Below are 13,138 nucleotides of genomic sequence, written 5' to 3' on the forward strand. Positions count from 1 at the left end.
TTGTTTTTTGCGGGACGAGTTGACGTTTTTATTGGTAACATTTTCGGGCACGTGACATTTTTTGATCGCTTTTTATTCCGATTTTTGTGAGGCAGAATTACCAAAAACCAGCTATTCATGAATTTCTTTTGGGGGAGGCGTTTATACCGTTCCGCGTTTGGTAAAATTGATAAAGCAGTTTTATTCTTCGGGTCAGTACGATTACAGCGACACCTCATTTATATCATTTTTTTAATGTTTTGGCGCTTTTATACGATAACTATTTTATAGAAAAAAATAATTATTTTTGCATCGCTTTATTCTGAGGACTATAACTTTTTTATTTTTTTGCTGATGTTGCTGTATGGCGGCTCGTTTTTTGCGGGACAAGATGACGCTTTCAGCGGTACCATGGTTATTTATCTTTTTCATCGCGTGTTATTCCACTTTTTGTTCGGCGGTATGATAATAAAGCGTTGTTTTTTGCCTCGTCTTTTTTTTTTTTTTCTTACGGTGTTTACTGAAGGGGTTAACTAGTGGGACAGTTTTATAGGTCGGGTCGTTAGGGACGTGGCGATACTAAATATGTGTACTTTTATTGTTTTGTTTTTTTATTTAGATAAAGAAATGTATTTATGGGAATAATATTTTTTTTTTTTCTTTCATTATTTAGGATTTTTTTTTTTTTTTACACACTTGTAAAAAATTTTTTTAACTTTTTTACTTTGTCCCAGGGGGGAGACAATACAGATCGGTGATCTGCCAGTTTGCACAGCACTCTGACAGATCACCGATCTGTCTGAGAGCAGTGCAGCGTTACCAAGTGCCTGCTCTGAGCAGGCACTTGGTAAGCCACCTCCCTCCCTGCAGGAGCCGGATCCGCAGCCATCTTGGATCCGGGACTTTCTGCAGGGAGGGAGGTAGGAGACCCCCGGAGCAACGCGAACACATCGCGTTGCTGCGGGGGTCTCAGGGAAGCCCGCAGGGAGCCCCCTCCCTGCGCGATGCTTCCCTGCACCGCCGGCACATCGCGATCATGTTTGATCGCGGTGTGCCGGGGATTAATGTGCCGGGGGCGGTCCGTGACCGCTCCTGGCACATAGTGCCGGATGTCAGCTGCGATAAGCAGCTGACACCCGGCCGCGATCGGCCGCGCTCCCCCCGTGAGCGCGGCCGATCGCCTATGACGTACTATTCCGTCCGTGGGAAGTAAAGCCCACCCCACATGGACGGAATAGTACGTCTAATGGCAGAAAGGGGTTAAACAGCTTTCTAATATGCACCAATAAGAGCCAAGATTATAGCATTGTTATTTACGTAAATGGGTTGTCTGAGGATTGACCAATCATTCTAGTGTTGGGATAGTTTTCCTGTACTGTACAGATAGTGTGACTGATGCCGTGACGCTCGCATTTTCGCATTTTGCTTCTGTACAGTCCTTAGCTGGCTGCAGACATGACATCTGGACACTACTGATCAGTGATTAGCTGCAGTGTTCACATGTCCTTGTCACCGCAGACGGAACTGGACAGCACTGCGATGGGAGTGGAAGGGAATCGTGGAGTGATATTCCACCTATTCTCCAAACAATAGGATAGGCCTTTCACAATAAATAAGTATGATGAGTGCCCGACCTGGCCGATCAACTGAAGCCATGGCGTTGCGGGGAGTGCTGCACCATTGCTTATAGCGGCAGAGCAGAACGCAGGCATACTGCAGAAAATATCGGGGGCCAGAGAGCCGGACCCCAACAATGCAATAGTCAGAGGATATACTAAGGCTTTGTCCGTGTGCAATCAGCAGAATTTCACAGCCTTACCTTGCAGAAGACGCGTTAGCTTGGAGTCTCTGTAGGGCACAAAGCTCCCCTTCTTGGAGTCATCTCCCAGGGCGCTGATAACGTTGCCCAGACACAACAAGCCACGGTTAATGCTGATACCTGCGGGCCAGGAAGCCACAAGTTACATTACAGAATGTACACACACGACAGCCAAGTGTGAAAACTCCATAGGGGTCACTAACTTACTTAGCTCCTCCCACCCGCACCACATAGGAGATGGCAGTTACTGCTGACACCACGCTGCTATACGGGAGGGAGGAGCTGCCTCTAGCCCCGCCCACCCGCACTACATAGTTGGCAGTTACTACTGACACCACGCTGCTATACGGGAGGGAGGAGCTGCCTCTAGCCCCTCCCACCTGCACTACATAGGAGATGGCAGTTACTACTGACACCACGCTGCTATACGGGAGGGAGGAGCTGCCTCAAGCCCCTCCCACACGCACCACATAGGAGATGGCAGTTACTACTGACACCACGCTGCTATACGGGAGGAGCTGCCTCTAGCCCCTCCCACCTGCACTACATAGGAGATGGCAGTTACTGCTGACACCACGCTGCTATACGGGAGGGAGGAGCTGCCTCTAGCCCCTCCCACCTGCACTACATAGGAGATGGCAGTTACTGCTGACACCACGCTGCTATACGGGAGGGAGGAGCTGCCTCTAGCCCCTCCCACCTGCACTACATAGGAGATGGCAGTTACTACTGACACCACGCTGCTATACGGGAGGGAGGAGCTGCCTCAAGCCCCTCCCACACGCACCACATAGGAGATGGCAGTTACTACTGACACCACGCTGCTATACGGGAGGGAGGAGCTGCCTCTAGCCCCTCCCACCTGCACTACATAGGAGATGGCAGTTACTACTGACACCACGCTGCTATACGGGAGGGAGGAGCTGCCTCAAGCCCCTCCCACACGCACCACATAGGAGATGGCAGTTACTACTGACACCACGCTGCTATACGGGAGGGAGGAGCTGCCTCTAGCCCCTCCCACCTGCACTACATAGGAGATGGCAGTTACTGCTGACACCACGCTGCTATACGGGAGGAGCTGCCTCTAGCCCCTCCCACCTGCACTACATAGGAGATGGCAGTTACTACTGACACCACACTGCTATACGGGAGGGAGGAGCTGCCTCTAGCCCCTCCCACCCGCACCACATAGGAGATGGCAGTTACTACTGACACCACGCTGCTATACGGGAGGGAGGAGCTGCCTCTAGCCCCTCCCACCTGCACTACATAGGAGATGGCAGTTACTACTGACACCACGCTGCTATACGGGAGGGAGGAGCTGCCTCTAGCCCCTCCCACCTGCACTACATAGGAGATGGCAGTTACTACTGACACCACGCTGCTATACGGGAGGGAGGAGCTGCCTCTAGCCCCTCCCACCTGCACTACATAGGAGATGGCAGTTACTACTGACACCACGCTGCTATACGGGAGGGAGGAGCTGCCTCTAGCCCCTCCCACCTGCACTACATAGGAGATGGCAGTTACTACTGACACCACGCTGCTATACGGGAGGGAGGAGCTGCCTCTAGCCCCTCCCACCTGCACTACATAGGAGATGGCAGTTACTACTGACACCACGCTGCTATACGGGAGGGAGGAGCTGCCTCAAGCCCCTCCCACACGCACCACATAGGAGATGGCAGTTACTACTGACACCACGCTGCTATACGGGAGGAGCTGCCTCTAGCCCCTCCCACCTGCACTACATAGGAGATGGCAGTTACTGCTGACACCACGCTGCTATACGGGAGGGAGGAGCTGCCTCTAGCCCCTCCCACCTGCACTACATAGGAGATGGCAGTTACTGCTGACACCACGCTGCTATACGGGAGGGAGGAGCTGCCTCTAGCCCCTCCCACCTGCACTACATAGGAGATGGCAGTTACTACTGACACCACGCTGCTATACGGGAGGGAGGAGCTGCCTCAAGCCCCTCCCACACGCACCACATAGGAGATGGCAGTTACTACTGACACCACGCTGCTATACGGGAGGGAGGAGCTGCCTCTAGCCCCTCCCACCTGCACTACATAGGAGATGGCAGTTACTACTGACACCACGCTGCTATACGGGAGGGAGGAGCTGCCTCAAGCCCCTCCCACACGCACCACATAGGAGATGGCAGTTACTACTGACACCACGCTGCTATACGGGAGGGAGGAGCTGCCTCTAGCCCCTCCCACCTGCACTACATAGGAGATGGCAGTTACTGCTGACACCACGCTGCTATACGGGAGGAGCTGCCTCTAGCCCCTCCCACCTGCACTACATAGGAGATGGCAGTTACTACTGACACCACACTGCTATACGGGAGGGAGGAGCTGCCTCTAGCCCCTCCCACCCGCACCACATAGGAGATGGCAGTTACTACTGACACCACGCTGCTATACGGGAGGGAGGAGCTGCCTCTAGCCCCTCCCACCTGCACTACATAGGAGATGGCAGTTACTACTGACACCACGCTGCTATACGGGAGGGAGGAGCTGCCTCTAGCCCCTCCCACCTGCACTACATAGGAGATGGCAGTTACTACTGACACCACGCTGCTATACGGGAGGGAGGAGCTGCCTCTAGCCCCTCCCACCTGCACTACATAGGAGATGGCAGTTACTACTGACACCACGCTGCTATACGGGAGGGAGGAGCTGCCTCTAGCCCCTCCCACCTGCACTACATAGGAGATGGCAGTTACTACTGACACCACGCTGCTATACGGTAGGGAGGAGCTGCCTCTAGCCCCTCCCACCTGCACTACATAGTAAATCCTCTTCATGTCAACTTTTGAACTGTAAAATGAAAATTAAACAATCTAAAAGGTTACTAAATACAGTACTATAAAAAATGTATTTTTGATAAAAATACATATGTTTACCTTCCTTCAGCCGATCACCTTCAGCTTTGGTCTTCTTTTGCCTTTCTGACCCAGCAAGATCGACGAGGTGGAGTTTGGAGCGAAAGCCACCATTTCTATAAATATTAAAGTGGATTATCGCTATAGTATCATATGTATAAAAAAAAGGGAATTTGTCAACAGGACCCCCGAGCATGCGAGCCGAGGCCATTCCCGTACTTCTCTCCTCCTCGTCTCTGCTCTATGGCGATTGTGAAGATGGCGTGTGAGCGAGAGGACTGGGAGTTCATGGCTGTGGAAGCCACGGTGCGGGAGCTGTTCCCCTGCTCCAGGCAGCTGATGGTATCCACGGCGGTCTTCACATCTCGCTCCGTCAAGCCGCAGATCTGCAGGGGGATAAGAACACTTAGCTCTATGCGATCAGACCGCAGCTCCGACGTGATCCCGAGGGGCCAAGACTCACCTTTATGCCTTCCTTGGGGTCTTCACGGATGCTAATTGGAGACGCTTTGTCCCGAGGAGAATATAGTAAGTCAAGAATTTCCTCATTATAAATCTTAAAGAAGAAAAAAAAACGACAATACAATAAGCCTTTACTGCATTCTTAGAGCACCGAGACCTCAGATGCTTGTGCTTAGTGTGCATAGCATTATCTAGCCTGGATACAGTGCAGACAAGTGTGAGATCATTAGAAAAGGGCCCAGGACCTGGCCGATATTTTACAGCACTGTTCTTGGCTGTTATATGGCGGTAGCATTGCATTCTGGACAGGACTGATTTCTTTTTTCATTTTAATGGTACAATTTGAAAAAAAAAAACCCATAAAGAACTAGTGACACCTAATTCTACAATTAGAACTTTCATTGAAACTGATATCGGGATCTTGGTTCCCATGTAATCTAAATGGCACCACACTGGTAGAACAGGCCATCACTCACTTTATGATCAGAGAATGAAGTGACCACCATTGGTGGAGGGCTGCATCCCCTCCACTGGTTGCTGCGGCAGTCGGATCAGTGCTGCACCCGCTTCATTGTCTGGAAGGCCCAGGACTGGTACCACCACCGATCACATAGAGGTGACTCATTTTGTTAAATAGGAAGAGACTCTTTTAGAGTTTTTAGATTTCAGGAAAGTTGTGTGCACAAGAAGATAGTGGCAAAATTACAACCAGAGTTTTTCCTCGCCTTCCACAAGTTCTGTGTCGAGTCTCAGCCACTTCAGTGGTGCCTTATTGCTTGCAGTGCAGATGTCATGCCTACAGCGCTGCAGCCAATCACTTAACTCAGCAGCTCTGTGTAGATGGCACAAGCTGATCGGACCAGTGGTTGGTTGCAGCGCTGTCGGCACTGCAGCCAAAAGGAGCAGTGGTGCAGATTAGCACTTGGGTGCGGTGAGTAAAACGCAGGATGTTTGTTTTTACAACAAAACTGCATCTGGGGAAACAATTTTTCTGAAAAGCTCTTTCATGTATACCAGTGATAATAACGTTACAAGTGTGAAGATATCAGCAGCAGGAAAAGAAAGATGACTTGTAATATTTACCTCCAAATAAGAAACTTTAAGAAGAAATTCCCAGTCTGTCCTTTGCTCGATTTCCCGAAATAAGGCCTTCACAACTCTCGGGATGACGCCCACTGTTGGTTCATTCTCTTGGTCATGGGTGTACGCTCCTCCCATGGAGAAGGTCTTTCCAGATCCAGTCTGTCCATAAGCAAGAACTGTAGCGTTGTACCCTGAGGAGATCCAACGACTTATTACACAGAGATCTCATAACTAACGAGACAGTAACGGGGGGCGTCCTGCTACACAGCCCGTGTCACCGCACCGATACAAGGAGATTGTGGTCAATAGGAAAAGGATCACAAATATGGCCACAAAATCCACAGATGATCAGCCGGAAGGTCCTCCCCTATGTACCAGTCTGTCACTGTTCATCCATTGTACTAGTACTTTCTATATGGGGCTGCCCGGTGGCTCAGTGGTTAGCACTGCAGCCTTGGGGTCCTGGGTTCAAATCCCACCAAGGACAACATCTGCAAGGAGTTTGTATGTTCTTCCAGTGTTTGCATAGGTTTTCTCCGGGTTCCCCGTTTCCCTCCCACACTACTAAGACATGTTGTTGGAAATCAAACAGGTCTGCTGGCCTTCGTTTGACATGATGAATGTTCAATTCATCACGGAAGAGGTGATCCCACAGAGGTAGGAAGTCCCTAGGTGAGCTCCAGGTAGTAGACGTCCATCGCAACCAGTCCGCCTGGCGATTCCTGCAGACCAAATGGACCAACATGCCCGCCGCAGAAGTCACCCAAAGAACGTGAATTCAAATCTCTCTGCTTAAGACTCTCTCTCAGAGAATCCCATTGCCCAACCGGACAGACATAAGTCTGATAATATGTGGTGTGATGTTTATACAAGTTCCAATGCCTCGTTGAGCCCATCTAAGGGTACCTCAGGGCTCAGTTTTTGGCCCCCTTCTCTTCTCTCTCTAAACGGCCCCAATTGGACAGACCATCAGCAGATTTGGCTTTCAGTACCATCTTTATGCCGACGACACACAACTATACACATCATCCCCTGACCTTACCCCCGCTGTACTACAGAACACCACTGACTGTCTGTCCGCAGTCTCCAACATCATGTCCGCTCTCTATCTGAAACTCAACCTCTCCAAAACTGAAGAACAACTTCTGCTCCCACCATCTACTAACCTCCCTAAATCTGACATTTCCCTCTCCGTGGGTGGCACCATAATAACACCCCGGCAGCAGGCGTGCTGTCTGGGTGTTATATTTGACTCCGATCTCTCCTTCACCCCCCATATACAATCTCTTGCCCGCTCACACCTAAAGAACATCTCTAGAATCCGCCCTTTTCTCACCATGGAAACAACAAAAACCCTCACTGTCGCCCTGATCCACTCCCGCCTGGATTACTGCAACGCTCTATTAATTGGCCTCCCCCTCACGCGACTTTCCCCTCTCCAGTCTATCCTTAAGGCAGCAGCCGGGGTCGTCCATCTGGCTAATCGTTACTCAGATGCATCCGCTCTTCGCCAGTCATTACACTGGCTGCCCATTCATTACAAGATACAATTCAAAGTACTTGTTCTCACCCACAAAGCTCTTCACAGTGCAGCACCCCCTTACATCTCCTCCATCATTTCTGTCTATCGGCCTAGCCGACCACTGCGCTCTGCAAATGACTTTCGACTAACCTCTGCACTAATCCGTACCTTCCACTCCCGACTCCAAGACTTCTCCCGCGCTGCGCCAATCCTCTGGAATGCTCTACCCCAAGATATTAGGACCATCCAGTTTGCAAAGTTTTAGGTGCTCGCTCAAAACACATTGTTCAGAGCGGCCTATCACATTTAGTAATCAAAGTCATGTTATGTTTGTGCGTGTGTAGCCCATTCACTATCTCCATCTATCCCCCAACCCCTGAAGATGGCTGGACCACCATTGTAAATACATCATTGTAAATACACACCTGTACTTTGTATTTCCCCACCTCATTGTAGATTGTAAGCTCTCACGAGCAGGGTCGTCTTATTTCGCTTTAATTATTGTATTGTTAACGTTGTTACTCATGACTGTTGTGTTTGAAACTCTTAAACTGTAAAGCGCTGCTGAATATGTTGGCGCTATATAAAGATTATTATTATCTAGATGCAGACCACCCAGTCTAAGTCCAGTAGGACTCCTTGCCATTAAGAACTGATTATCTATTTCTAGTGAGTGAAGGAATTTGTTCTATTGTTATGACCCGTATGGAATAAAACCGATGTATTAATTAAGATGATGTGTTTGGAAAAACTGTTTTAGAAATCCTTTTTTAACATTAGGTCTGTGGCCATTCATGCAGTTACACAATGGTTCAACAAACTGTGGAGTCCGCAATCAACGTCACCATATACATGACAAAATCTGAGCTACAGATCAGCTCTTGGGTGAATCTGAACAGAATTGGCGTTCATATACTTTATCCCATGATCAGTGATTTTACAACAGTCACAGCGTTTTCCCCACATTTTTAGATTCCAATTTTCTCGGTTTTGGAATGAATAATGTTATAAGTATTGTTAGAATTCTCTTTATTACGCACCAAGCTGGGTGCTATACATTTTTTTTTGTTTTTCCTCTTCTGAATATGATGTTAGGTCTCTGTGGGATCAGGTCCATCAACATTGGATCCTTTTAAGTAGATACCAATATTTGTTTAAAATATTATTGTTTGATATGTGGTAATTAAACTATATTTCCACCTTGATGTATCGTCAACCACGTTGGATTTTTTTGGGGAGCTTATTAGTTTTCCACTAACATTGGTCCTCATATGGATTTCACAATACTTAGCTGATAGAACTCTGACAGTAGAATTGGGATTTAAACCTTCAAAATGGAAGCGCCTTCTGGATCTTCATATAAGGCTAGGTTCACATTGCGTTAGGGCAATCCGTTAAGCACATAGCGCTAGCGGATTGCGCTAACGCAATGTTTATTGTGGGTCCGCGTTTGCCGTCCCCGCTAGTGCAGATCCCCGATCTGTGCTAGTGAGGGACGGACCTCGGACGCACCTCGGACGCTGCAAGCAGCGTCCGAGGTCCGTCACAAAAGAACGGCACATCACTAGCGCGTGCCGAAAATGGCATGCGCTAGCGATGCGCTACAGGCACAAATCACATTGCTGTCAATGGGTGCGCTAACGGACCCGTTGCACGGCATTAATTGCGACATTTTCGCCGTGCAACGCAGTCCGTTAGCGTTAACCCATTAACACAATGTGAACCTAGCTTAAAAATGGAGGAATTTCTGGGAGAAGAAAACTACCGCCCACGGTTCACCAGATGGGCAGCATGCCAGGGAAAGGGCCACTTTCACTTATTTGGAGTTCTGCCCTCTTTGAACAACCCGCGCACGTGAGCAAAATTCATTTCTATTCTATAGCGCTCCACCTTCCCTCCCCCCCCCCCAATCTTATTTCCCAGAATTTAGGTCACTGATAGGAAATCTGGATTTTGAGCCCAATGGGGACAGAGATTATTATTATTATTATTTATTATTATTATTATAGCGCCATTTATTCCATGGCGCTTTACATGTGAGGAGGGGTATACATAAAACAAGTACAATAATCTTGAACAATACAAGTCACAACTGGTACAGGAGGAGAGAGGACCCTGCCCGCGAGGGCTCACAATCTACAAGGGATGGGTGAGGATACAGTAGGTGAGGGTAGAGATGGTCATGCAGTGGTTTGGTCAATCAATGGTTACTGCAGGTTGTAGGCTTGTCGGAAGAGGTGGGTCTTCAGGTTCTTTTTGAAGGTTTCGATGGTAGGCGAGAGTCTGATATGTTGTGGTAGAGCATTCCAGAGTAGGGGGGATGCACGAGAGAAATCTTTTATGCGATTGTGGGAAGAGGAGATAAGAGGGGAATAGAGAAGGAGATCTTGTGAGGATCGGAGGTTGCGTGCAGGAAAGTACCGGGAGACGAGGTCACAGATGTATGGAGGAGACAGGTTGTGGATGGCTTTGTATGTCATGGTTAGGGTTTTGTACTGGAGTCTCTGGGTGATGGGGAGCCAGTGCAGGGATTGACAGAGGGGAGAGGCCGGGGAATAGCGGGGGGACAGGTGGATTAGTCGGGCAGCAGAGTTTAGAATAGATTGGAGGGGTGCAAGAGTGTTAGAGGGGAGGCCACAGAGCAGGAGGTTACAGTAGTCAAGGCGGGAGATGATGAGGGCATGGACTAGGGTTTTTGCAGATTCTTGAGAGATAATGTCTGTAAAGCGCTGTGGAACTAATGGCGCAGTATAACTGAGTAAATAAATATGTATTATGTGCATGTAAGCCATCCTCACATGTACTGAGCCTGGAAGTAATGAAATAATAGTGTCTTATAGGCGCCTCATTCATCTATCCTTAATGCCGGCACATTTCTGTATCTTATGATGGTCATAAGTTCCGGCACCATTGTCATAGGGATGTAAGCAGCTGCGAGTTTAGTACACGCACAATCAGGTCAGGACTGACGTCAGCATGAGCTAATTGTAGGGAAATATCCAGGAATTACAGCGCTCAGTCTGGCAAAATAGGATTTATTACGCATTGTTTATAATAGTGCCATCATATTCTGCAGCGCTGTACAGACATCACTGTCCCCATGGGGGCTCACAATCTAAGTTCCCTATCAGTATGTCTTTGGAGTGTGCAACCAGTAAGAAAACATGAAAGGGTTGAGCTGGTATATTAGTGACCTGTCGGCCGGTCCTAGGTCCCCCCAGTCTTCCCCAGTACTTCCCTTAGGCTTACCTTTAAACAGGCCTTGTATGAGAGGCGATACCGAGACGTTATACACCTCCTCCTGCTCGGCTGACGGATCGAACACAAAATCGTACGTAAAGGATTTTTCGTTACCAACAACCACCTGCACGTTAGAAATGGTGTCAGTATGTGCATGTAATGACTCACGCAGGACGGCAGACATGGCGGTATTCTCCCACCTGAGGTTCCCCGGGCACGAAGGTCAGGCACGTCTTACAGCCTTCATTGATCTCCTTCTGTACCAGGGGACGGCACCTTAGCGCTACCCGGACTGGAATACCCTCATCCTTTCCCATGTTGTAACCAAACAAGCCTAGAAGAGGGAACAAAAACCAGAGGTCATGACCTCAGCCACAAGCGTGCACATGATGGCGGTACAAAGAACAGGACTTCTCAAATGTCACTTTAATAACAGGACAAAGCGGTAACACCGAGCCCAGACGCCATGATGAGCAGAAACTCGCTGGGGGGCAGGAGATCCTTCTACCAGCTGGTTCAGAGATGGCCACCAACCATCAGGGCCAGATCTCTCATGGGACCGGAGACCCCTCAGACTTAAGGCCCCGTCACACATAGCGACGCTGCAGCGATACCGACAACGATCCGGATCGCTGCAGCGTCGCTGTTTGGTCGCTGGAGAGCTGTCACACAGACCGCTCTCCAGCGACCAACGATCCCGAGGTCCCCGGTAACCAGGGTAAACATCGGGTAACTAAGCGCAGGGCCGCGCTTAGTAACCCGATGTTTACCCTGGTTACCATCGTTAAAGTAAAAAAAACAAAAAAACAAACTACATACTTACCTACCGCTGTGTCCTCGGCGCTCAGCTTCTCTGGTCTGGCTGTGAGCACAGCGGCCGGAAAGCAGAGCGGTGACGTCACCGCTCTGCTTTCCGGCTGCCCGCCGCTCACAGCCAGACCAGAGAAGCAGAGCGCCGGGGACAGACAGCGGTAGGTAAGTATGTAGCATTTGTTTTTTTTTTTAACTTTAACGATGGTAACCAGGGTAAACATCGGGTTACTAAGCGCGGCCCTGCGCTTAGTTACCCGATGTTTACCCTGGTTACCAGCGAAGACATCGCTGAATCGGCGTCACACACGCCGATTCAGCGATGTCAGCGGGACCTCAACGATCAAAAAATGGCCCAGGCCATTCCGACACGACCAGCGATCTCACAGCAGGGGCCTGATCGCTGGTACGTGTCACACATAGCGAGATCGCTACTGAGATCGCTGTTGCATCACAAAACTTGTGACTCAGCAGCGATCTCGCTAGCGATCTCGCTATGTGTGACGGGGCCTTTACGATGGAGTAATATTGCTGTGGCGAGTGAGACCTGTAAGCATAGAGCACCATGATGAGTGGTGGGCTCTGCTCACTAGTCCCATGTGGGGGCTTCATGAGGGATACACGCAGTTAGGCTAGTTTCACATTTGCGTTAAAAAACGCAGCGTTTAAAACGCATCCGCAGGTGGTGAAAAAAACGCATGTAAACGTGTACAAATGCTGCGTTTTTTACCGCGTTTGCGTTTTTTAAAAAGCATGATGAGAAATTTCACAAGAGAAAAATCAAGATCCAGACACCGCCAATGGGACTACAGAGGGCGTGTGACATGACTCTGTGGACCAAAATATCGAAAAATTGTAGCTCTCAAAATGTGGTAACACAAAAAATATTTTTTGGAATAAAAAGCGTCTTTAGTGTACGACAGCTGCCAATCATAAAAATCAACTAGAAAACCCACTATAAATAGAAATGGTTAGGATCCCTAGGGTTAGGGTTTGGATCCCTTTATCACCTTGATGGGTTAGGGTTTGGATCCCTAGGGTAAAGGTACCGTCACATTAAGCGACGCTGCAGCGATCTAGACAACGATCCCGATCGCTGCAGCGTCGCTGTGTGGTCGCTGGAGAGCTGTCATACAGACAGCTCTCCAGCGACCAACAATTCCGGTCCCCTGGTAACCAGGGTAAACATCGGGTTACTAAGCGCAGGGCCGCGCTTAGTAACCCGATGTTTACCCTGGTTACCAGCGTAAACGTAAAAAAAACCCAAACACTACATACTTACATTCCGGTGTCTGTCCTCCGGCGCTGTGCTTTCCTGCACTGT

At 49.2% G+C, this 13,138-nt stretch overlaps 1 protein-coding gene across 3 annotated transcripts in view; it reads right to left on the minus strand.

Annotated features, from left to right (window-relative positions):
- Positions 1–13,138, minus strand: part of KIF4A (kinesin family member 4A) — a 54,730-nt gene that overhangs the window by 39,240 nt on the left and 2,352 nt on the right. For all 3 annotated transcript variants that reach the window (XM_069747314.1, XM_069747312.1, XM_069747315.1), the window contains exons 2-8: positions 11,205–11,338; positions 11,014–11,128; positions 6,243–6,433; positions 5,161–5,253; positions 4,917–5,083; positions 4,719–4,813; positions 1,799–1,918 (exon numbers count right to left, since the gene is read on the minus strand). In XM_069747314.1, coding sequence (XP_069603415.1) covers positions 1,799–1,918; positions 4,719–4,813; positions 4,917–5,083; positions 5,161–5,253; positions 6,243–6,433; positions 11,014–11,128; positions 11,205–11,321 — 898 coding nt within the window. In that variant the 5' untranslated portion in view covers positions 11,322–11,338. The remainder of the gene's footprint in view (positions 1–1,798; positions 1,919–4,718; positions 4,814–4,916; positions 5,084–5,160; positions 5,254–6,242; positions 6,434–11,013; positions 11,129–11,204; positions 11,339–13,138) is intronic.

This window comes from Ranitomeya imitator, chromosome 2, assembly GCF_032444005.1.
Source record: "Ranitomeya imitator isolate aRanImi1 chromosome 2, aRanImi1.pri, whole genome shotgun sequence".
NCBI classification, from domain to species: Eukaryota; Metazoa; Chordata; class Amphibia; order Anura; family Dendrobatidae; genus Ranitomeya; species Ranitomeya imitator.